The 17,378-nt window shown below is 29.1% G+C and overlaps 1 protein-coding gene and 1 pseudogene across 1 annotated transcript; both read right to left on the bottom strand.

Moving 5' to 3' along the window:
* Positions 1–11,313: 11,313 nt before the first annotated feature.
* LOC130977725 (uncharacterized) lies at positions 11,314–13,794 on the bottom strand (annotated as a pseudogene).
* A 2,194-nt stretch (positions 13,795–15,988) lies between these two features.
* LOC130977709 (uncharacterized) lies at positions 15,989–17,378 on the bottom strand. Its single transcript, XM_057902213.1, has 6 exons — positions 17,232–17,378; positions 16,985–17,139; positions 16,835–16,883; positions 16,482–16,661; positions 16,288–16,368; positions 15,989–16,153 (listed from the first exon to the last, which is right to left on the bottom strand). Exons 1-6 carry the CDS (start codon positions 17,376–17,378, stop codon positions 15,989–15,991), a joined length of 777 nt encoding a protein of 258 aa, XP_057758196.1.

Raw genomic sequence — 17,378 nt, 5'->3', positions numbered from 1 at the left:
GCTTAAATTTAATTACGTATATATGACATATATTTTATCTGTCATGTTAGTTTATTATAAAATAATTATATTTTGTATTTATATTTTTAATTAAATAATATACTATTTTATAAATTAAATCAGTTAATGATTCATGTTTAAATTTAATTAATTGATATTATATTATGGGATAAGTACTTTTTTTGTCCCTAAAATTTGAGGTCAAAATTAAAATCATCCCCGACCTTTTTTTCTTATTAAAATCATCCCTAACATTACAAAACGTTATAAAATCGTCATTTTCTACTTCAATTATATTTTTTTGACCAAATTACCCTTTATTATTAATAAAAATAATATTAAAAAAAGAGCAAAATCCTACCCCACCCACTCCCCAACATTTCTTCCGTCTCTCCCTCCACCCTCCCCCAATCCCCTTCCTTCTACTCTTCACCATCACCCTCTTCTTCTCACCTTCGCCACGGCAATTACCACTGGCGAAGGACACCCACCCCTCCTCTCCTTCCTCTTCTCACTCTTCCCCAATCCCCTTCCAGCTTCTCATTCTTTTCTCCTCCCCTTCCTCTTCTCACTCTTCCCCAATCCCCTTTCAGCTTCTCACTTTTCTTCATTCTACCATGCAGACAGAGCATAACAAAAAGTAGAAGCAAGAAATTAAATTAACAACAACATAGCCATCACCTCTTTCCTTTCGCACCTCCTCACTCTCCTTTTTCTCATCACCATCACCACTGCCATCATAGCCAAATCATCATCATGCAATTACTATAATCAGAAACAATTACTAATTTACTATAATCAGAATCAGTATCACCAATAATAAATTAACAACAACAATTGTGAAGGGTGAATCAACAATGGTGAAGCAACAACAAAAGCAAAAATAGAAGCAGAAGTAGAAGCAGAAGGCAGAAAGCAAAAGCAGAAAAGCAGAAGCAACAATAGGGCTCGATGGCGACGGGACCTCACTCCAACGGCGGCAACGGGACAGGGCTCGATTTCTTCCTTGGGAGGTGCCAAACCCGCGGACAACCATCACTGATGACGATGTGAGGAGCAGAGCCGCCGTCGGTGATTTTGCGGCGCGAAAGGGAGAAGTGTGTGACTAATCCACCACCATTCCTGGTATGTTTAAGTTCTTCAAGAGAAGATATTTTCAATGAATTCTGACTAAGCCTCTCGCGGGTTCTCTCAAGCGAGATTCTTTCCTTCTCTAATTTCTTGTTAAGTGATTCGAAAAATGTTCGAACATCAGCAAGATCATTAGTAGTTCTTGTTAGGTTCAACTTGGCCTGCTTCAATTCCATTAGTATCCTCCTTAAATACTTATATATGAAATAGTTTTCGCAGATGTGGTATGAATATCTGCTCTTTATATTCAACTTATTTCTTAAACATGCTCATCATCGTCAAGATTAAATGCTTTCAATTAGTTTTAAAATGATATAATAGTGAATTATTTTGGCAGATTCAATGACCAATTTGAGATATTTGATCTTTCAGGACTATTTTGACTATTAATACTATTTGTTAAGAATATAGTCAAGTGAAGAATTCAATGGCATAACACCCCTTTTCCATATACTGTTGTTCTTAAGTGATGACCATACTTGCAGATTTCATGCTGGTTTATCTTCCTGCACCTACTGTGTCTCTTAGATCGCCGTTTACAATCAATGCAGGCCCTATTGCTAAGTTCTTCCACAACTGGCCAGATAATGCATTCCAGGCCTCTATAAAATCTTGTAGATTATTAATTGATGTTGATTACTTTTGCAATTATTACTATTATTTTGATTTTTCTACTAAGTGTTTGTATTGTTCTTACTTTCTTTCCCAGGTTGCTCTTTCTGGGACATTGACGTTAAGATTTTTGCTAGTAAAGAATTTTATAAAAATAGTCGCGTTGTAGATATAGATTCTAAACCAACAGAAATCCCTTCGTACAAACGTTTGGTTGTCACAAGTAACAAACCCCTTTAAAATTGATAATCGAGTATTAAACCTCGGGTCGTCTTCTCAAGAAATTGCAGGGAGGTATGTTCTTATTATTGGTTATGGAAAAACAGTGTTTGGGGTTGAAAAAGGTTTTAAGCAAGAGAAAGAGATTACAGAATTGATAAATTGATAACTAATAAAATCTTTGGCAAGGTATTAGAATTGGAAGTCCTATCCTTATCAATTGTGATGAGAATTGGATTTTAATCCCACTTAGTTAACCTTTACTAAAGCAAAGGAAAGTCAAGTAAAATAATCAGTTTGATCCTCAAGTCCTAGTTAATCCCTGTGGGAAGACTGGCTTTAGAGCGATCTGCCCATTTCAACCACTGCTTTATTTGATAATTCAAGAGTTACCAATTATTTAACCCAAGCCAAAAGGAAAAATTCTAAATTAAATTGAAGACATCATAAATAGAATAAAGCAATCATAAATCTGAAAATACCTCAAATTATATTAAATAGAAATATCAAATGTAACATGGAAAAGTTCATAGACAAATAAAAGAGAAAATAAATAAATAAGAAAATTAAACCTGGGATCGAGAGTCACTCCTAAAACTAAGAGAAGTCCTAAATCCCTATCCTAAGAGAGAGGAGAGAGCCTCTCTCTCTAAAAACTACATCTAAAATAATAAAAAGTAAATTATGAATAGCATGATTATGAATGGATGCATTGCCCCACTTTATAGCCTCTAATTTGTGTTCTCTAGGCCGAAAACTGGGTCAGAAATAGCTCAGAAGTCACTTCCAGCGCTTTCTGGTCCATACAGGTCGCAGCCAAGTGACGCGGAGGTGTCGCCCACGCGGCCGCGCGGATTAAAGTTCGCAGATGCGATGCGTCCGTGTGGATCATACGTTCGCGCCACCTAGCGTCAGGGCAACTATGTCATATTATATATCAAATCGAAGTCCCGGATGTTAGCTTTCCAACGCAACTGGAACCGCGTCGTTTGAACCTCTGTAGCTAAAGTTATAGCCGTTTGAGTGCGAAGAGGTCAGGCTGGACAACTTAACAACTTCTTCAACTTCTTGTATTCCTTCCACTTTTGCATGCTTCCTTTCCATCCTCCAAGCCATTACTGCCCTATAATATCTGAAAACACTTAACACACATATCAAGGCATCTAATGGTAATAAGAGAGGATTAATAATAAGCAAATATAAGATCAAAGAAGCATGTTTTTAATCATAGCACAAAATCAGGAAGGAAAATGTAAAACATGCGAATTGTATGAATAAGTGAGTAAAGAATTGATAAAAACCACTCAATTGAGCATAAGATAAACCATAAAATAGTGGTTTATCAAACATCATATTCTTTGTTATAGAGGTTTATTCATCTAATACAAATAGATTTATATCCCCAGTTATTCATTTCACCTTCAAATTCTCATTACTTAATATTTTTGTATTATTACATGTTGTATCTCAATGAAATGTTTTGCCGAGACACCAAATAAGAAGAACTAAATAACTATGGTAAGCATCTATCTCCTAAACTTATTGTGTAAGCATTTTCAAGAGTGTATGGTGTATGATATTCATGAGTACTTTTTTCCTAGGCTGATTTATTGTTCACTTTTGTTTTTTTTTTTAGAATGCTGAGCCACTAGAAAGAGGTCTTGCTGAGGACATAGAGAATGGTGTTGTTAGTACTGACTAGAATCAGAAAAGACTAAGTAAACTCTTTCAGACTAAGTATGATTTGGATCTCCTTACTGCATGGTCAATCTAGGCATTTGGCTTTGATAAGCAGATAAATTTACTTGTTCTGTTTTTTTTTATGATTTTGTCTCTGAATTTTTGTGTTATATGTGTAAATATAATGTAGCCCCAATTTAAAGGATAAATGCATTGAACTATATTACTATTCAGTGATTAATTAATTTATTGCAAATTGATATGAGGTATATATATATATATATATATATATATATATATATATATATATATATATATATATATATATATATATATATATTGGGAGCTGATTTTAGTGGGGTGCACGAGAGGGACCTCTGTGTGATGAAGGTGCACGAGAGGGACCTCTGTGTGATGAACCCATCAGAAATGTCAAATTTAAGATTGTTGATGCAAGAATTGCTCGAGTCACTTCATAGGAGATCTGGCCAGTTAATTCCAACAGCACGATGAGTGGCCTATTCTTCCTTCCTTATGGCTACCCCTCAACTTATGGAACCAGTATATTATTATTTTTAGCTTATAATGATGGCTGCATATCAAATGTAATTGAATGTAATAATTATTTGGTTTCTCTCTGACTAACCCATGGTCATATTATTTGCGAAGGCTGTGCATTCAAGCTAGTAGTAAGTTGATTTTCATGTTTTATACCATAAACTTATTTACTTTTTGACTGGTTACAAACTGATTTGGAAGAGAAAAAGGCACATAAAATTGCCAAGTTACAGGATACTTTGCAGGCAATACAAATATAGGTAGATGGAGCAAATGCCAGAGCAGTTAAAGAGCGTGAGATAGCACAGAAAACTATTGAAGTAGCACCACCAGTTATTAAGGAGACTCCTGTTCTAGTCCAAGACTCAGCAAAGATTAAAGAAGCACCACCAGGTTCTTTCTCTTTTTCTCTTATTAAACTTGCAACCCCAAATCGAAAGTCACTAGAACTAGACCAGATGTTGAGGTGAGCTTCACTTGTGAATTTGTTACTTGAGATTTGTCACTATTTTTTTATTTTTGTCAGAATTTAATAGTTGGGGAACAAATGAGAAATGAAAAAAATATAAGGAGACAGAGAAGCCTGAGGCAGAGGATCAATTCATGACCCCACTGTTTGAATCTATGGACACAATAATGATGAATGGTTTCTGTACAGATGAGGTTCCAATTTTAGAACCTAATTAAGCAACCTTATTGTATATTTTGACTTAATTAGAGGACAATAGTTGATGTATCAATACACTTTATTGATGTATGGTTGTTACTTATTATTATAGTTGATGTATCAACACTTTGTTTATATTTTGAATTATATTGACTTGCTTGTTTATAGTACTTTTCTTTTAATTTGATAATATGATGAATTTGTTTATTTTTGAAATATTATAAATATTCGAATACAAATTAGATAAAAATTTGTATTTATTAAATTTGTATTTATTTTGTATGAAAACAGGTTTATTTTGCAATGAAAAAAATCTAAAAAAAATTATTTTACCTTACTCACGGATTTACAGACGGATTTTCTGTCTGTATTCAAAGTTTGGAATGTTTTTTCAAGATTTTAATTACCGACGAAAAATCTGTTGAAAAATCTGTTGACAATTACCGACGAAAAATCCGTCGAAAAATCTGTCTCTAGTTACAGACGAAAAATTTGTCAAAAAATTTGACGCTCGAAAAAATGGAAAAAAAAATTTATAAAGGGAAGATCTGTCAGTAATTTACTGACGGAAAAAATCTGTCAGTAAACAGTTTTTGATGAAACTTTTATAGAGAGACAAAATTTATCAATAATTTTGTCAATAACTAAAAATTCGTATAATATAAATCAAATCTATTTATAAATCTGTCTGTATTAAATAATTTTTTAATTGTAAAAATTCGTTGTAGTCTCGTGTCTCAATCATACAAATCTATGTTCCACGACTACAAGAGGTAATCCTATAATCTCACCTCCCGAACAAAAGTATTTGCGAGTATTTTTATTAAGAAATAAAAAATAATAATAATTAAAGTTCTCGTAATAAATAATTATAAAAACATTATCATATTGGAGAAAGAAAATAATAGGCAGTGTATGTGTCCATACTCAATATCGCCACCTCATCTGGATTTGGTTCTGACCATAAATTTCGGTAAAAATTATTCATAAGAATAAGAATGCCTCTTTTATCAAATGATTATGGAGCCAAATGTTCATATGGACAAAAAAGAACAGGATCAAAAGCTTTGTAGACTAAGATAATCATTTAAACTCTCAAGTCATTTGGCAGATGTCTAGAGATAGTGGATAGTAGTTGACCTGTATAATTTAAGCTAACGTAAAAAAAGTGTCTATCTCTGAAATTATCGTCCTCACCTCCCGAAAATCTCATTTTTGGGTAATATATATATATATACACGGTGAATTCTACCTAACCCCCTCTAAAATAATATGTAAATTATTCTTCATGATGTGTCACACTTTAATTGGTTATTATCTTAACTATAGTTAGGTTATTTTGTAATTTATTATTTTAGATGGGTAATTGTATAATTTCTTAAAATATTAAAATTCTACCCAGTAAATAGCACTGACTTAGTTGCACGCAATCTCTTTTTACAGTGCATCATTCCTTAACCAGTCGTTGAATTCCTATGGCTTGTGACTTTTCCGTTCTTCCCAGTATAGCCAGCGCCGACTTCATTACTATATCTCCTGTCCTTTCACTCAATCCCTTTTTTTTTTTTGTCGTCGATCACTCCTTACCAACATAATTAATAGTTAGTTCGGTTATTAATTTTTTTTCATTAAAAATAATATATGGAATATATATTCATATGTAAAATATAATATAATAAAATAAATCTATTCAGAGTACTTAAAAGTATAATTAAAATCAGGAATATATAAATATAATAATAAAATTTGTACTCTAAACAAGTAAATATATCTTTTATCATACATAAATTATTTAAAAAAATATAAATTATTAAAATTAATAACACAAATTTAAAATGATAAAATTCAACTTTCTTACAAGTATTTTTTATAGTATTTTTATTCTTTTAATTTTTAATTTATTAATATTTTATTATTTAATTAATGATTAAACAAATTATTTTCATGAGAAATTATTTTTTGTATAACCTTAAAGAAGAGACCAATATAATAGTTTAAAAATTAATGTAAAAATGATATTTTAAATAAAAAATAGTTAATATTAAAATTTTTAAATACAAAAACAAATTGTATAGATATTCAAGATATAAATATGAAATATATGTTTAAAATAAATAAAGAAGACAAAAATAATTATTTATTTCTCATGAATACTCCCATTTTATCTGTTTTATTTATTTTATGCATATATTTATATTTATCTTTTAAATATTTATACAAATTATTTTTGTATTTAAAAATTTTAATATTAAATATTTTTATTTAAAATTTTATTTTTACGTTATTTTTTAAACTATTATATTGGACTCTTCTCTAAGATAATACAAAAAATAATTTTTTATAAAAATAATTTGTTTAATCATTAATTAAATAATAAAGTACTAATAAATTGTAAATTAAAAAAATAAAAATATTATAAAAAAGTACAGTAAAAAATTGGATTTTATTATTTTAAATTTGTATTATTAATTTTAATAATATATTTATTTTTTAAATAAATTTATGTATGATAAAAAAATATGTTTACTTGGTTAGAGTACAAATTTTATTATTATATTTATATATTCATAATTTTAAATATACTTTTAAGTATTTTGAATAGATTTATTTTATTATATTATATTTTATATATGAATATATATTCCATCATGTAATTAAATAAATATATATTTTTTAATAAAAAAATTTAATAACTGAACTAACCATTAATGATGTTGATGTTGGTAAGGAGTGATTCATGGGTCATGGCCAAAAAAGGATTGAGTGAGAGGACAAGAGATAGAAATGAAGTCGACACTGGCTATACTGGGAAGAACGGGGAAGTTAGGAGCCATGAGAGACCCGTTAAGGAATGATGCACTGTAGAAAGAGATTGCGTGAGAACGTGCTTCAATTAACGGGTAGAATTTTAATATTTTAAAAAATTATACAATTATCCATCTAAAATAATAAATTACAAAATAACCCAACTATAGTTAAGATAATGATCAATTAAAGTGTGACACATCATGAAGGGTAACTTACATGTTATTTCAGAGAGGGTTGGATAGAATTCACCTATATATATATATATATATATATATATATATATATATATATATATAAAAGATTTATTAGTCTTTTTTATTTGATTATATATATAATATCATAAATATATATAATTTTACATGTGCATATATGTAATAACAAAAAAAAAAACGTCCCAATAAAATTGAACTGTGCATTTTAAGAAGAGAGGATAGATTCCATGTTTTAATATAGGGATCGATTTTATGAATGAGGAGATCAAGAAATAATGTTCCAGCCACTTTTCATGTATTGCACCCCACTATTTGGTCACAAGAATGTCCAGAAACCACTACCGTTTATTTCACCGTTTTACTATGTATGAACACCTCATCTTGGTGGTTGAATCACCCCTCATCTTTTGCTCAACACAATGCCACCTTTAACCCAAAGTTTCAAGCTCAACCACGCAAGCAATACCTAACCTTTGTATGGTCAACCTCTCTTACATGCCAACTTTCAGTCTCTCCCCAATAAATAGTCCTCAAATTTTAGCTTTCCATGCACACAGACTTTCTCCACTTCACTCTCTTAGTTCATTCTATCCATCTCTTAAAAACCTTAAAAAAAAAAATCCTAAAATCAATTTTATACACACTTAGTGTTTGTTTGGACACTATTAAATCGATAAAAAAAATATTTTTTTAATTAAAATATTTTTTTTATTTTTTTATGTGTTTGATAAATTTCTAATAATAAAAGTAAAAGTACGAAAATAATAAAAAACATCTTTTTTTAAAAAACTACAATTTACATCTTTTTTTAAAAGATTTTTTTTAAAAAAAATACTTTTCACATAATAAATAAAAAAAATTATTTTGATTTTATTTTATCTAAATATAATTAATAAATAAAATTTTTTTTTATATGAGATATAAACATAAAATCACTTTTACTTTTATAAAAGATGTTTTACGAAAATGACTTCCAAACAAACCCTTAGTCAATTCTTAACCCTTCTCTACAGTTCAACCTCCCACTTCTCACCACAACAACTACGAATACAATTTCCTTTCACCTCATACAACACCTTAGTTACTCATACAACCATTTTCTTGAGCACCCAAGACCAACCATTTGCACCCAAACCACCACTACGTTTACTTCTTCCTTCTTCTCATCCCTTCAACTTTTAGTTAGTTATTTTTTCAACTCATATTAAGAGATACTAAGAGTTGATAAATCCAAACTTACTCTTAAGAAGCTAAGAAAGAAGTCAACATATATGGAATTTTCAAGTGATTTTTGTAAGAACAGTGATTTCTTATATGTATTTATTTATTTTAAATTTAATGTTTGGAGTTATTTGAAGGAATATTTGATATTGTATAAATGAGTATATAGCACTAGAATATGCATTTAGGGTATTTTGTAGGTCAAGGAATGACAAAACAATACTTTATGCACTTTCACAGATAGAGGGTCCATTGTGAGATCGATTCTCACAAAGAAAATTTTCAGTTATGCATGCACGAAAGGATTGATCCTCTCTGGTAACTAAAGGATCGATCTTCTACTTATAAAATCACCAAAAATCGTGTTTTTAATGTTCTAAATCTTTAAGGTGAATTCCAAATACGTTTCTTTGACCCAAAATGATATTTTGCAACTCCAAAAACCTAATAATAACCTCATTATCATGTATTTAAAGATTTATGAATGAAAATGATAATTCTCAAGGCATTATAATGAAAGAAACGGACTTTGTTCCAATGTTATACAAAGTTAAGGTCTGAGTTGGCTACTGGTACATTCATACTCATTTTCATGGACAGGCTAGGGCCGGAATCGGTTGTCGGTAATGTCAGTTGAGAGATTGAAAATCAACTCGTGAGCTCATGGCCAAACATATAGAAAGGCATGTGATGTATGCTTTGTATAATTGTGTGACACTATATGATAATTGATAACCTAGATGTTGATTCTTGAATAAATGATATATGATGTATTTCACTAATCTCTACTACTGTAAATCATGTTGCAATTCTGAATTCTCACCCTTATTGCTTTCTTGTGATGTACCCTTTCTATTTTGAGATTATACAGAAGCTGGCCCTAATGGTGTTCATTGAGTTGTCTTAAATCAAAGAGTTTTGGTAGATTTTACCACCAAAAATATGTACATAGTAAGAATACCTCACATCCACTTCTATTATATGGCACTCCATTCTTTCCAAGAATCTCTATTGAGTCCTCTTTTTGATTCCATCGCATAATATGACTTTTTTCTTATCAACCTACATACGAATCCACACTACATATTGTTCTTCATTAACTCATGACTCATCTCACCAATCCTCCACACTAGCACATATTAATCATTGGATAAAACCTATACCCAGGACCACTTGGAGAGGCTCTTGCTTCCTTTGTTTAAAAAGTTTCTCCAACATGTTCTGAAGAGAATCCTTTGAAAACCTCATCCGCACTACCAACTAGCATCAACTAAAAGCCCTCCTAAGAGTTTTATGAATTCACTTTAGTTGTTAAATGTTTTAAGGATTTTCATATTTTGTTATAGCATTTATACTTAAGATTATTATTTTATGCATGTGTGGTTTATGTTTAATGAATTACGAATTCAACCTTTTTTTTCATATGTATTTTTTACGATATGCTTAATTATAAAATGGTCAATAAGATACTCATGCATTAACTAAGTTTAACATCTTACTTAATTTAGCATTTTAAATGTTTTACAAGTAGGAGTATTACAATATACACTTAATTATGATATTCATATTTGTTAAATATTTCAGGATGTATTATTTTTTATTATATTTAAATTATAATATTTTGTTTATTTTGTTATAGATTCATTAATAGATGATAAACTAAAACGTAATAAGTAATTAAATTATTTATAATAAAAAATAATATATATATATATATATATATTTATTGATATAAAATTTTATTGTCATCTTTTTATGTATATGAGTTTGATCAAAAGTATAAGTTATAATGAATAAATAGAGAATATATATAATTACTAGTGTTAAACCCGTGCGACGATGCACGGGCTTATATTTAAATTTGATAAGTTAAATTAAAAATATTATTTTATACCTATATATTTTTTAAAGTTAGTATAACACTATTATTGTCGTTATATAATAAACGTGTTAAATATGTTGTTTTATCTTTATTCAAAGTAAAATATAAATAGAAGAGTTTGAAGTTTATAATATTCTTGAACCATAAGGAGGGAGACATGAAAAAAATAAAAACATATATAATTGTAATAATAGCATGTTAATTTTACACTAATTTTTTTTATCAAAAAGCTAATAAAAATTTATCGACAACCTAGTATCTTACTAACTTCATTAGAAAAGCAATTGGCATAGGATGTTGTGCTTCTTGTTACGCATTTCATTTCAAATCTGAAAAAGAAGTTATAGATAAATTAGTTATATCTATAGTAAATATTTGTACAAAAGTATAAATCATAACATGCTATTAAAGTGAAAATAATATTATTCTTACCTTAATATTATTAAAAACCTCTTTGAACACGACATTTGTTGTTGATAACTTTGGATTATCGTCTTCGTCTAGAATTAAAACCCTGAGGCCACTGCGACTCTTAACTCTTGACAAAGCAACATAAAGTTGTCCATGGGTGAACACTGATTTTGGCAAATAAAATCCTACATGTGATAATGATTGACCCTGACTCTTGTTAATGGTCATTGCAAAGCATACTATTAATAGAAATTGTCTCTGTTGAAAATTAAATGGCAATCCTGAATCTGAAGGGATCAAGTTCATTATTGGAATGTACACTTTATCTCCAATATTTCTACCGGTCACTATCGTCGCTCCAATTACGTCGCTGCCAAGTTCGTTAACTATTAATCTTGTCCCGTTGCATAAACCCGAAGTCTGGTCTATGTTTCAGAGTAGCATTACAGCGACTCCTGGCTTCAAAGTCAACTTGTGATTGGGTAGTCCCGAACATTTGATGTCATTTAGGAACTCTGGTGTGAACCACTCTTGTTGTACATCTTCATTCTCATCAGCTTGACATATTGTGTTAGAGCTCAAATACTCTTTTTCTATCCCTGGAAAGATTGTCAAGACAAAATCGTTTACCTTCTCGACACTCTCAAGTGTGGGTGCAAGAATTGCCCTACTCTGAAAATACCTGTAATCTGACATGTTTTGCAACAAATTTGGATATGCAAAGTCTACCAAATGGTCATCAGTAGTTGTAATCAATAGATCATCTGGAATTTCAACTTCTGATTCATCACCAACAACAGAGCCAATATTTCCATTTCCAACATCAAGTATCCAATTAGCAAATCTCTTCATTTCACCTTCATCTTGATCCGAAGAAGATATTAGAAGCCTCATATTCGTATGCAGTTTCAGAACCTTACAAAATGACCAGAGATGGGATGAGTTAATAGTGGATGCCAATATATCGTGTCTACTTCCTTTCGGAATCACCGGAAGTATCTGTCTGAAATCACCTCCTAGAACAACAACCTTACCACTAAATGGTTTATGTGTCTTATGTTGATCGGTAACTGACATAAGATCCCTGAGCGTCTGATCAAGTGCTTCAAAGCACATTTTATTGAGCATTGGAGCTTCATCCCAAATTATTAAGCTACTTTGGATAAGCAGCTCAGCCTTTAAACTGCCATGCTTGATGTTGCAAGTAGATTCATCAGTAATTGTAATGGGTATTGAAAATCTAGAATGAGTCGTTCTGCCACCAGGTAGGAGTAAAGAAGCAATTCCACTGGATGCGACATTTAAAACAATCTTTCTTCTAGACCGAATAGTAGAAGAAAGTCCATTCCAAATAAATATCTTACCACACCCACCATGCCCATAAAGAAGTAAAAATCACCAGAGTCTGTGATAACATCATTGAGTATCTCATCAAATACTAACCTTTGCTCATGAGTTATCTTTTGTTTCGTATATAAGTTTGTATGAGTCAACTCATTTGTGTCATATGCTAACTCCTCCTCTATTAGCTTATTCTGAAAAAGGCAAACATCAGACATCTTAGGATATGGCATTAATTGATAGTCTCTTAAAGATCTCGTATTGCTGTTGAGTATCTTCTCATCAATCTCAATAAGGCAGAGGTTTTTCAATTCGTCATGAGTCATGTTTAGTCCTAGTAAAAGCACATGGTGATTTTATGAAATATTTAATAAGTAATTCCAAAATAAAACTATTAATATTATTAATAAAAATAAAGATAATAAGAGAATACAATCTTGATATAAAAAAAAGACATAATAAAATACTTTGGTTTTTGAAAGCTTTTCTCCTCTCATATAGTATTCCATCAGCTAATAATGTCCAAGTTGCATTCCAAACACGCTCTGGGTTGCTATTGCTATTAGATATCAGTAGCATCGCAAATAGTTTTCTCAATTGATGACCAGATGCGAGTTCAGCTACCTCATTAATAGCTGCAATGAATTCCCTATCATCGCACAGTAGTCCCATGGAATAGCAAGCATCTTGGAAGCTAGAATATGTAATTCCATTAACTGTCCTAATATACTCGTATGTTGTGCAACCTATCTGAACAGCTAACAAAATTCTCATATAATAAATATCACCTGTACCCGGTGGAACATAATTTAACCTCCCGATAGAATACCTCTTTTGCATGGATGCCATTCCCTTGATTCTCTATCATAAACAAATTGATTTGGAAACTCACCATACGGCAAAGTTTGACCTGCTTCAAGTTTTTTATTGGCCTCCATCCGTGCTAAGAATATCATACATTTTTCTTCCTCTTCTTCCACGATTTCTTCAAGATCGTCATCATTTTTAAAGATAATATTTTGCTCTCCAGGCAAATGAAAGGTTAATCTCATCACTGAAGGCCACCTTTGATGAATATCATAAGATAAGGTTCTCCACACAGTCTCACATGCAGACAAATACTTGTCAATAACTAAATAATATATAGAAAATATTGTATTTTATGGGCTTTCATTCGGCCAAAATACTCATGACATGTTAGTTATTTTTTTGTATAAAATCTACCTTGAATTGTGCTCCGCTTTATATTTTCTTTGTCTTTTAATATCAATTTTCTCTTCAATCTTGCTTCTCTTTGGACTTCTTGCATCTTTCAATATATACCTGAAAATACTAAATAAATAAATTTTTTAACCAATTAAAAATATATATACATTATATATAATACATTTTTATTATTAATTTTTTTATATTATTAAAAAAAATAAAGTACATAGGAGTACACATATGGCAGCGTTTGTTTTTGGTATACATGTCCATCAAAACATAGACACGGGAGTACACAGAGTACATGTATGGTGTTTGTTTACTGAGACAAAAATAATGAAAGACATGGTCATACACAAACACTTATTAAAAATATATATTTTGTGTCTCTCTAAAATACTGAGACACTAATTTTTTTACAATTTTTTCTCATGTCTAACTTACCATATAGAATATGAAATTAGTGTCTTCTTATGTCTATGTAAAATCGCACAGATTTTATTTTCATTGATTGCTTTAAATTCTTTTTTATTCTCATTTATTTAGTTACGTAAACATATTTTACGAAAAATAATATATATTTTTTTACAAAAGTATTTTTTTTCAAATAAATATAAGTTTAATCTCACGATCAATAAATTCAAGTTATAGTTAAAATCTTTTTTTTTCATTTTCTTAAATAAAGAGATTGAAAATGAATAACTTATAAGTAAAAAGAGAGAAAAAGATGAAAGTACTTCTACTGTTGTGCTGAGATAATCTAAAAAATAACAACGTAAACGAAGTAAATAGAAAAATTTATAAATGTGACAAATAAAAAAATTTAAATTTAAAAATTAAAACGGTTAAGAAGCCACTTAATTAGGAATTAGTATTAGAATTTTAAATTTCAAATTTTTAAATAGAATTTTCTAATTAGCTAGTGCAAATTTAAATTTTTAAATAAACTTTTTTAATTAAACGTTTGTTGTTCATTAAGAATATAGGAATTTGTTAATTTAAAAATAATTTTTATTAGTTTCGTCATAAATAGTATCAATCCTATTATTTATCTATCAAAATAAATAAAATTAAATATAATCTAAAAATTAATAACCTTATAAATTAGGTAAATTTAGAAAAAATATTTAAAAAGAGAGAAAAAGATGAAAGTACTTCTATTGTGGAGAGACAATCTAAAAGATAATAATAAAAATTTATAAATGTGGCAAGTAAAAAAATTTAAATTTAAAAATCGAAATAGTTAAGAACTTACTTAATCAGAAATTAGTATTAGAAATTCAATTTTTAAATTTTTAAATAGAATTTTCTAATTAGCTAGTATAAATTTTAAATTTTTAAATAAATTTTTCTAATCAAACGTTCGTTGTCTATTAGGAATATAGAAATTTGTTAATTTAAAAATAATTTTTTTTAGTTTCATCATAAATAGTATTAACTTTATTGTACCTTTTCTAAAATTTAAACAGTATTATATTTTTTTTAAATAGTATAAATAACCTCACATCTTAATAAGACTGGTAATTATATTTACTTTATTATAATCCTTTGTAATTAGCATAGTAGCTTATAAATTATATAAATTCTTAAAAAATATTCTCAAATCTAATTGTTTACGTAAAAATTCAAAAAAAAAAGTATATTTGAATTTAAATTTAAAATTCTAAACATAATACTTTAATTAAAATTATAATTAGATTTTTTTAAAATAAATACACATTAAAAATTAATAACTAACTTAATTGTATCAACAATAATTCAAAGAACAAATTTATAACTTTATGACATTAAATATTAAATTAGATATTATCAGAATATCAGCGGTGAAAATCAAATTAAAAATAAAACCACAAGTAATAATCAAATAACTTTAATTTATATTTAAAAAAATTCTAAATTCTAAACATAAAAATCGAAAAGAACTAAAAGAAAAATAACAACTCAAGAAAAGATAATGTTTCCACCAAAACAAACATATGTTTGGCATTATTCTATTAGATAGACTCTAAAAGGGATTCCAAAACATGTGCATCCAAATTCTCAAGTTTCTTTCTCAATCTTAATCTTCTTGCAAGTTGAGGTATCTTCTTCCACCTTCGATTCTTCCGACTCCGAGGATAATCGCTTAGTTGGTGTAATAGCATTTTCCAACAATTCGGATTCATCACTGGCCGCAACTTCATTGGAGAATTCAAGCAATAAATTCTGTACAAAATACCACGTTAAATTAAAGACTTCTTTCTAACCTTTGATTTTATCTCACTAATATTTTTTGAATAAAATTAAGATCTAATTTTGAGAGAACAAACAAACAAAAAAATTATTTTTTGAACAAATACCTTAGCACCTTCTACTTTCTCCCCTTCAATGATTGAGGATGTCTTTGAAATTGGAAGCAAACCACCGGTGTAGTCAACATCCTAAAATTATAATTAATTATTAATTATTATTTATAAATTAGATACTACTAATGACCAAGGAAGCAAAAAATATATTAATTTTTAATAGAAAGTACACTTATAATTATACTCACAATTTGAATAGGGTGAGCCTCTTTGAATTTATTTATAAGGTCCACATTATCAGTCATCTTCTTAACTTTATAAGAAGATGAAAAATGTGGATTATCAGATATTTGAACTTCAACGATGAAGAGAAATGTCTTATCAATTAGGTTGAGCAAAAGTGTAGGTGTATCCAATAAATCTCCTTTCTGAAGGGTATTACATAATATATTAATAATAAATAATATAAAAATTACCAATAAAAATATCTTCACTATGTTTTTAGAAATAAATATTGGTTAGATCTTATCAATAGGAGTGGATCAAGTATCTCCACACAGGTCTTTTCCAAAACTTTTTTTACCTACTTGTCAAAGACTACAAAACATGCACAGTCAGAATCATCAATGACACCAAGCTTTATTCGGTACCTGCTTAAAAAAGAAAATAACATAAAAAAAAGTTAAATATAGACTATTCAATATCTAATCCAATGTGCATATACTTTAATTTAAAAAAATAAATAAATAACCTTGGAGTTATGGATAAAGGGAGACGGCCACAACTTGAACATTTGAAAGTTTTTGTAAAAGTATATATGGATGTGTTGCATTCACATTGGTCGTACCACCAGTCTGGAGTATCCATAATATGAGTTATAGTAGCCAAGACAACACAAATAACATTCTGAAAAAAAAATTAATGATTAAATTCCCTAAATAAACAAATAAATAATATAAATTTAAAATAAAATAGAAAAATATTAGTAGAAAACTCACGTCTTCATCGAGCCAAACCATCTCAATTGAGTATGGCAATGGAGAATTTCCATAACTTGGTAGTGTCCATAACCGTATTACTCGTATACGTACACACAAATTGTCAATTGTAGGATTGATGTCAGCAATTTTGTGAATACCAGCCAT

Source organism: Arachis stenosperma, chromosome 1 (assembly GCF_014773155.1).
Source record: "Arachis stenosperma cultivar V10309 chromosome 1, arast.V10309.gnm1.PFL2, whole genome shotgun sequence".
Classification (NCBI taxonomy): Eukaryota; Viridiplantae; Streptophyta; class Magnoliopsida; order Fabales; family Fabaceae; genus Arachis; species Arachis stenosperma.
The sequence above is the reverse complement of the archived record's forward strand: the minus strand, read 5'-3'. Positions and strand labels throughout refer to the sequence as shown.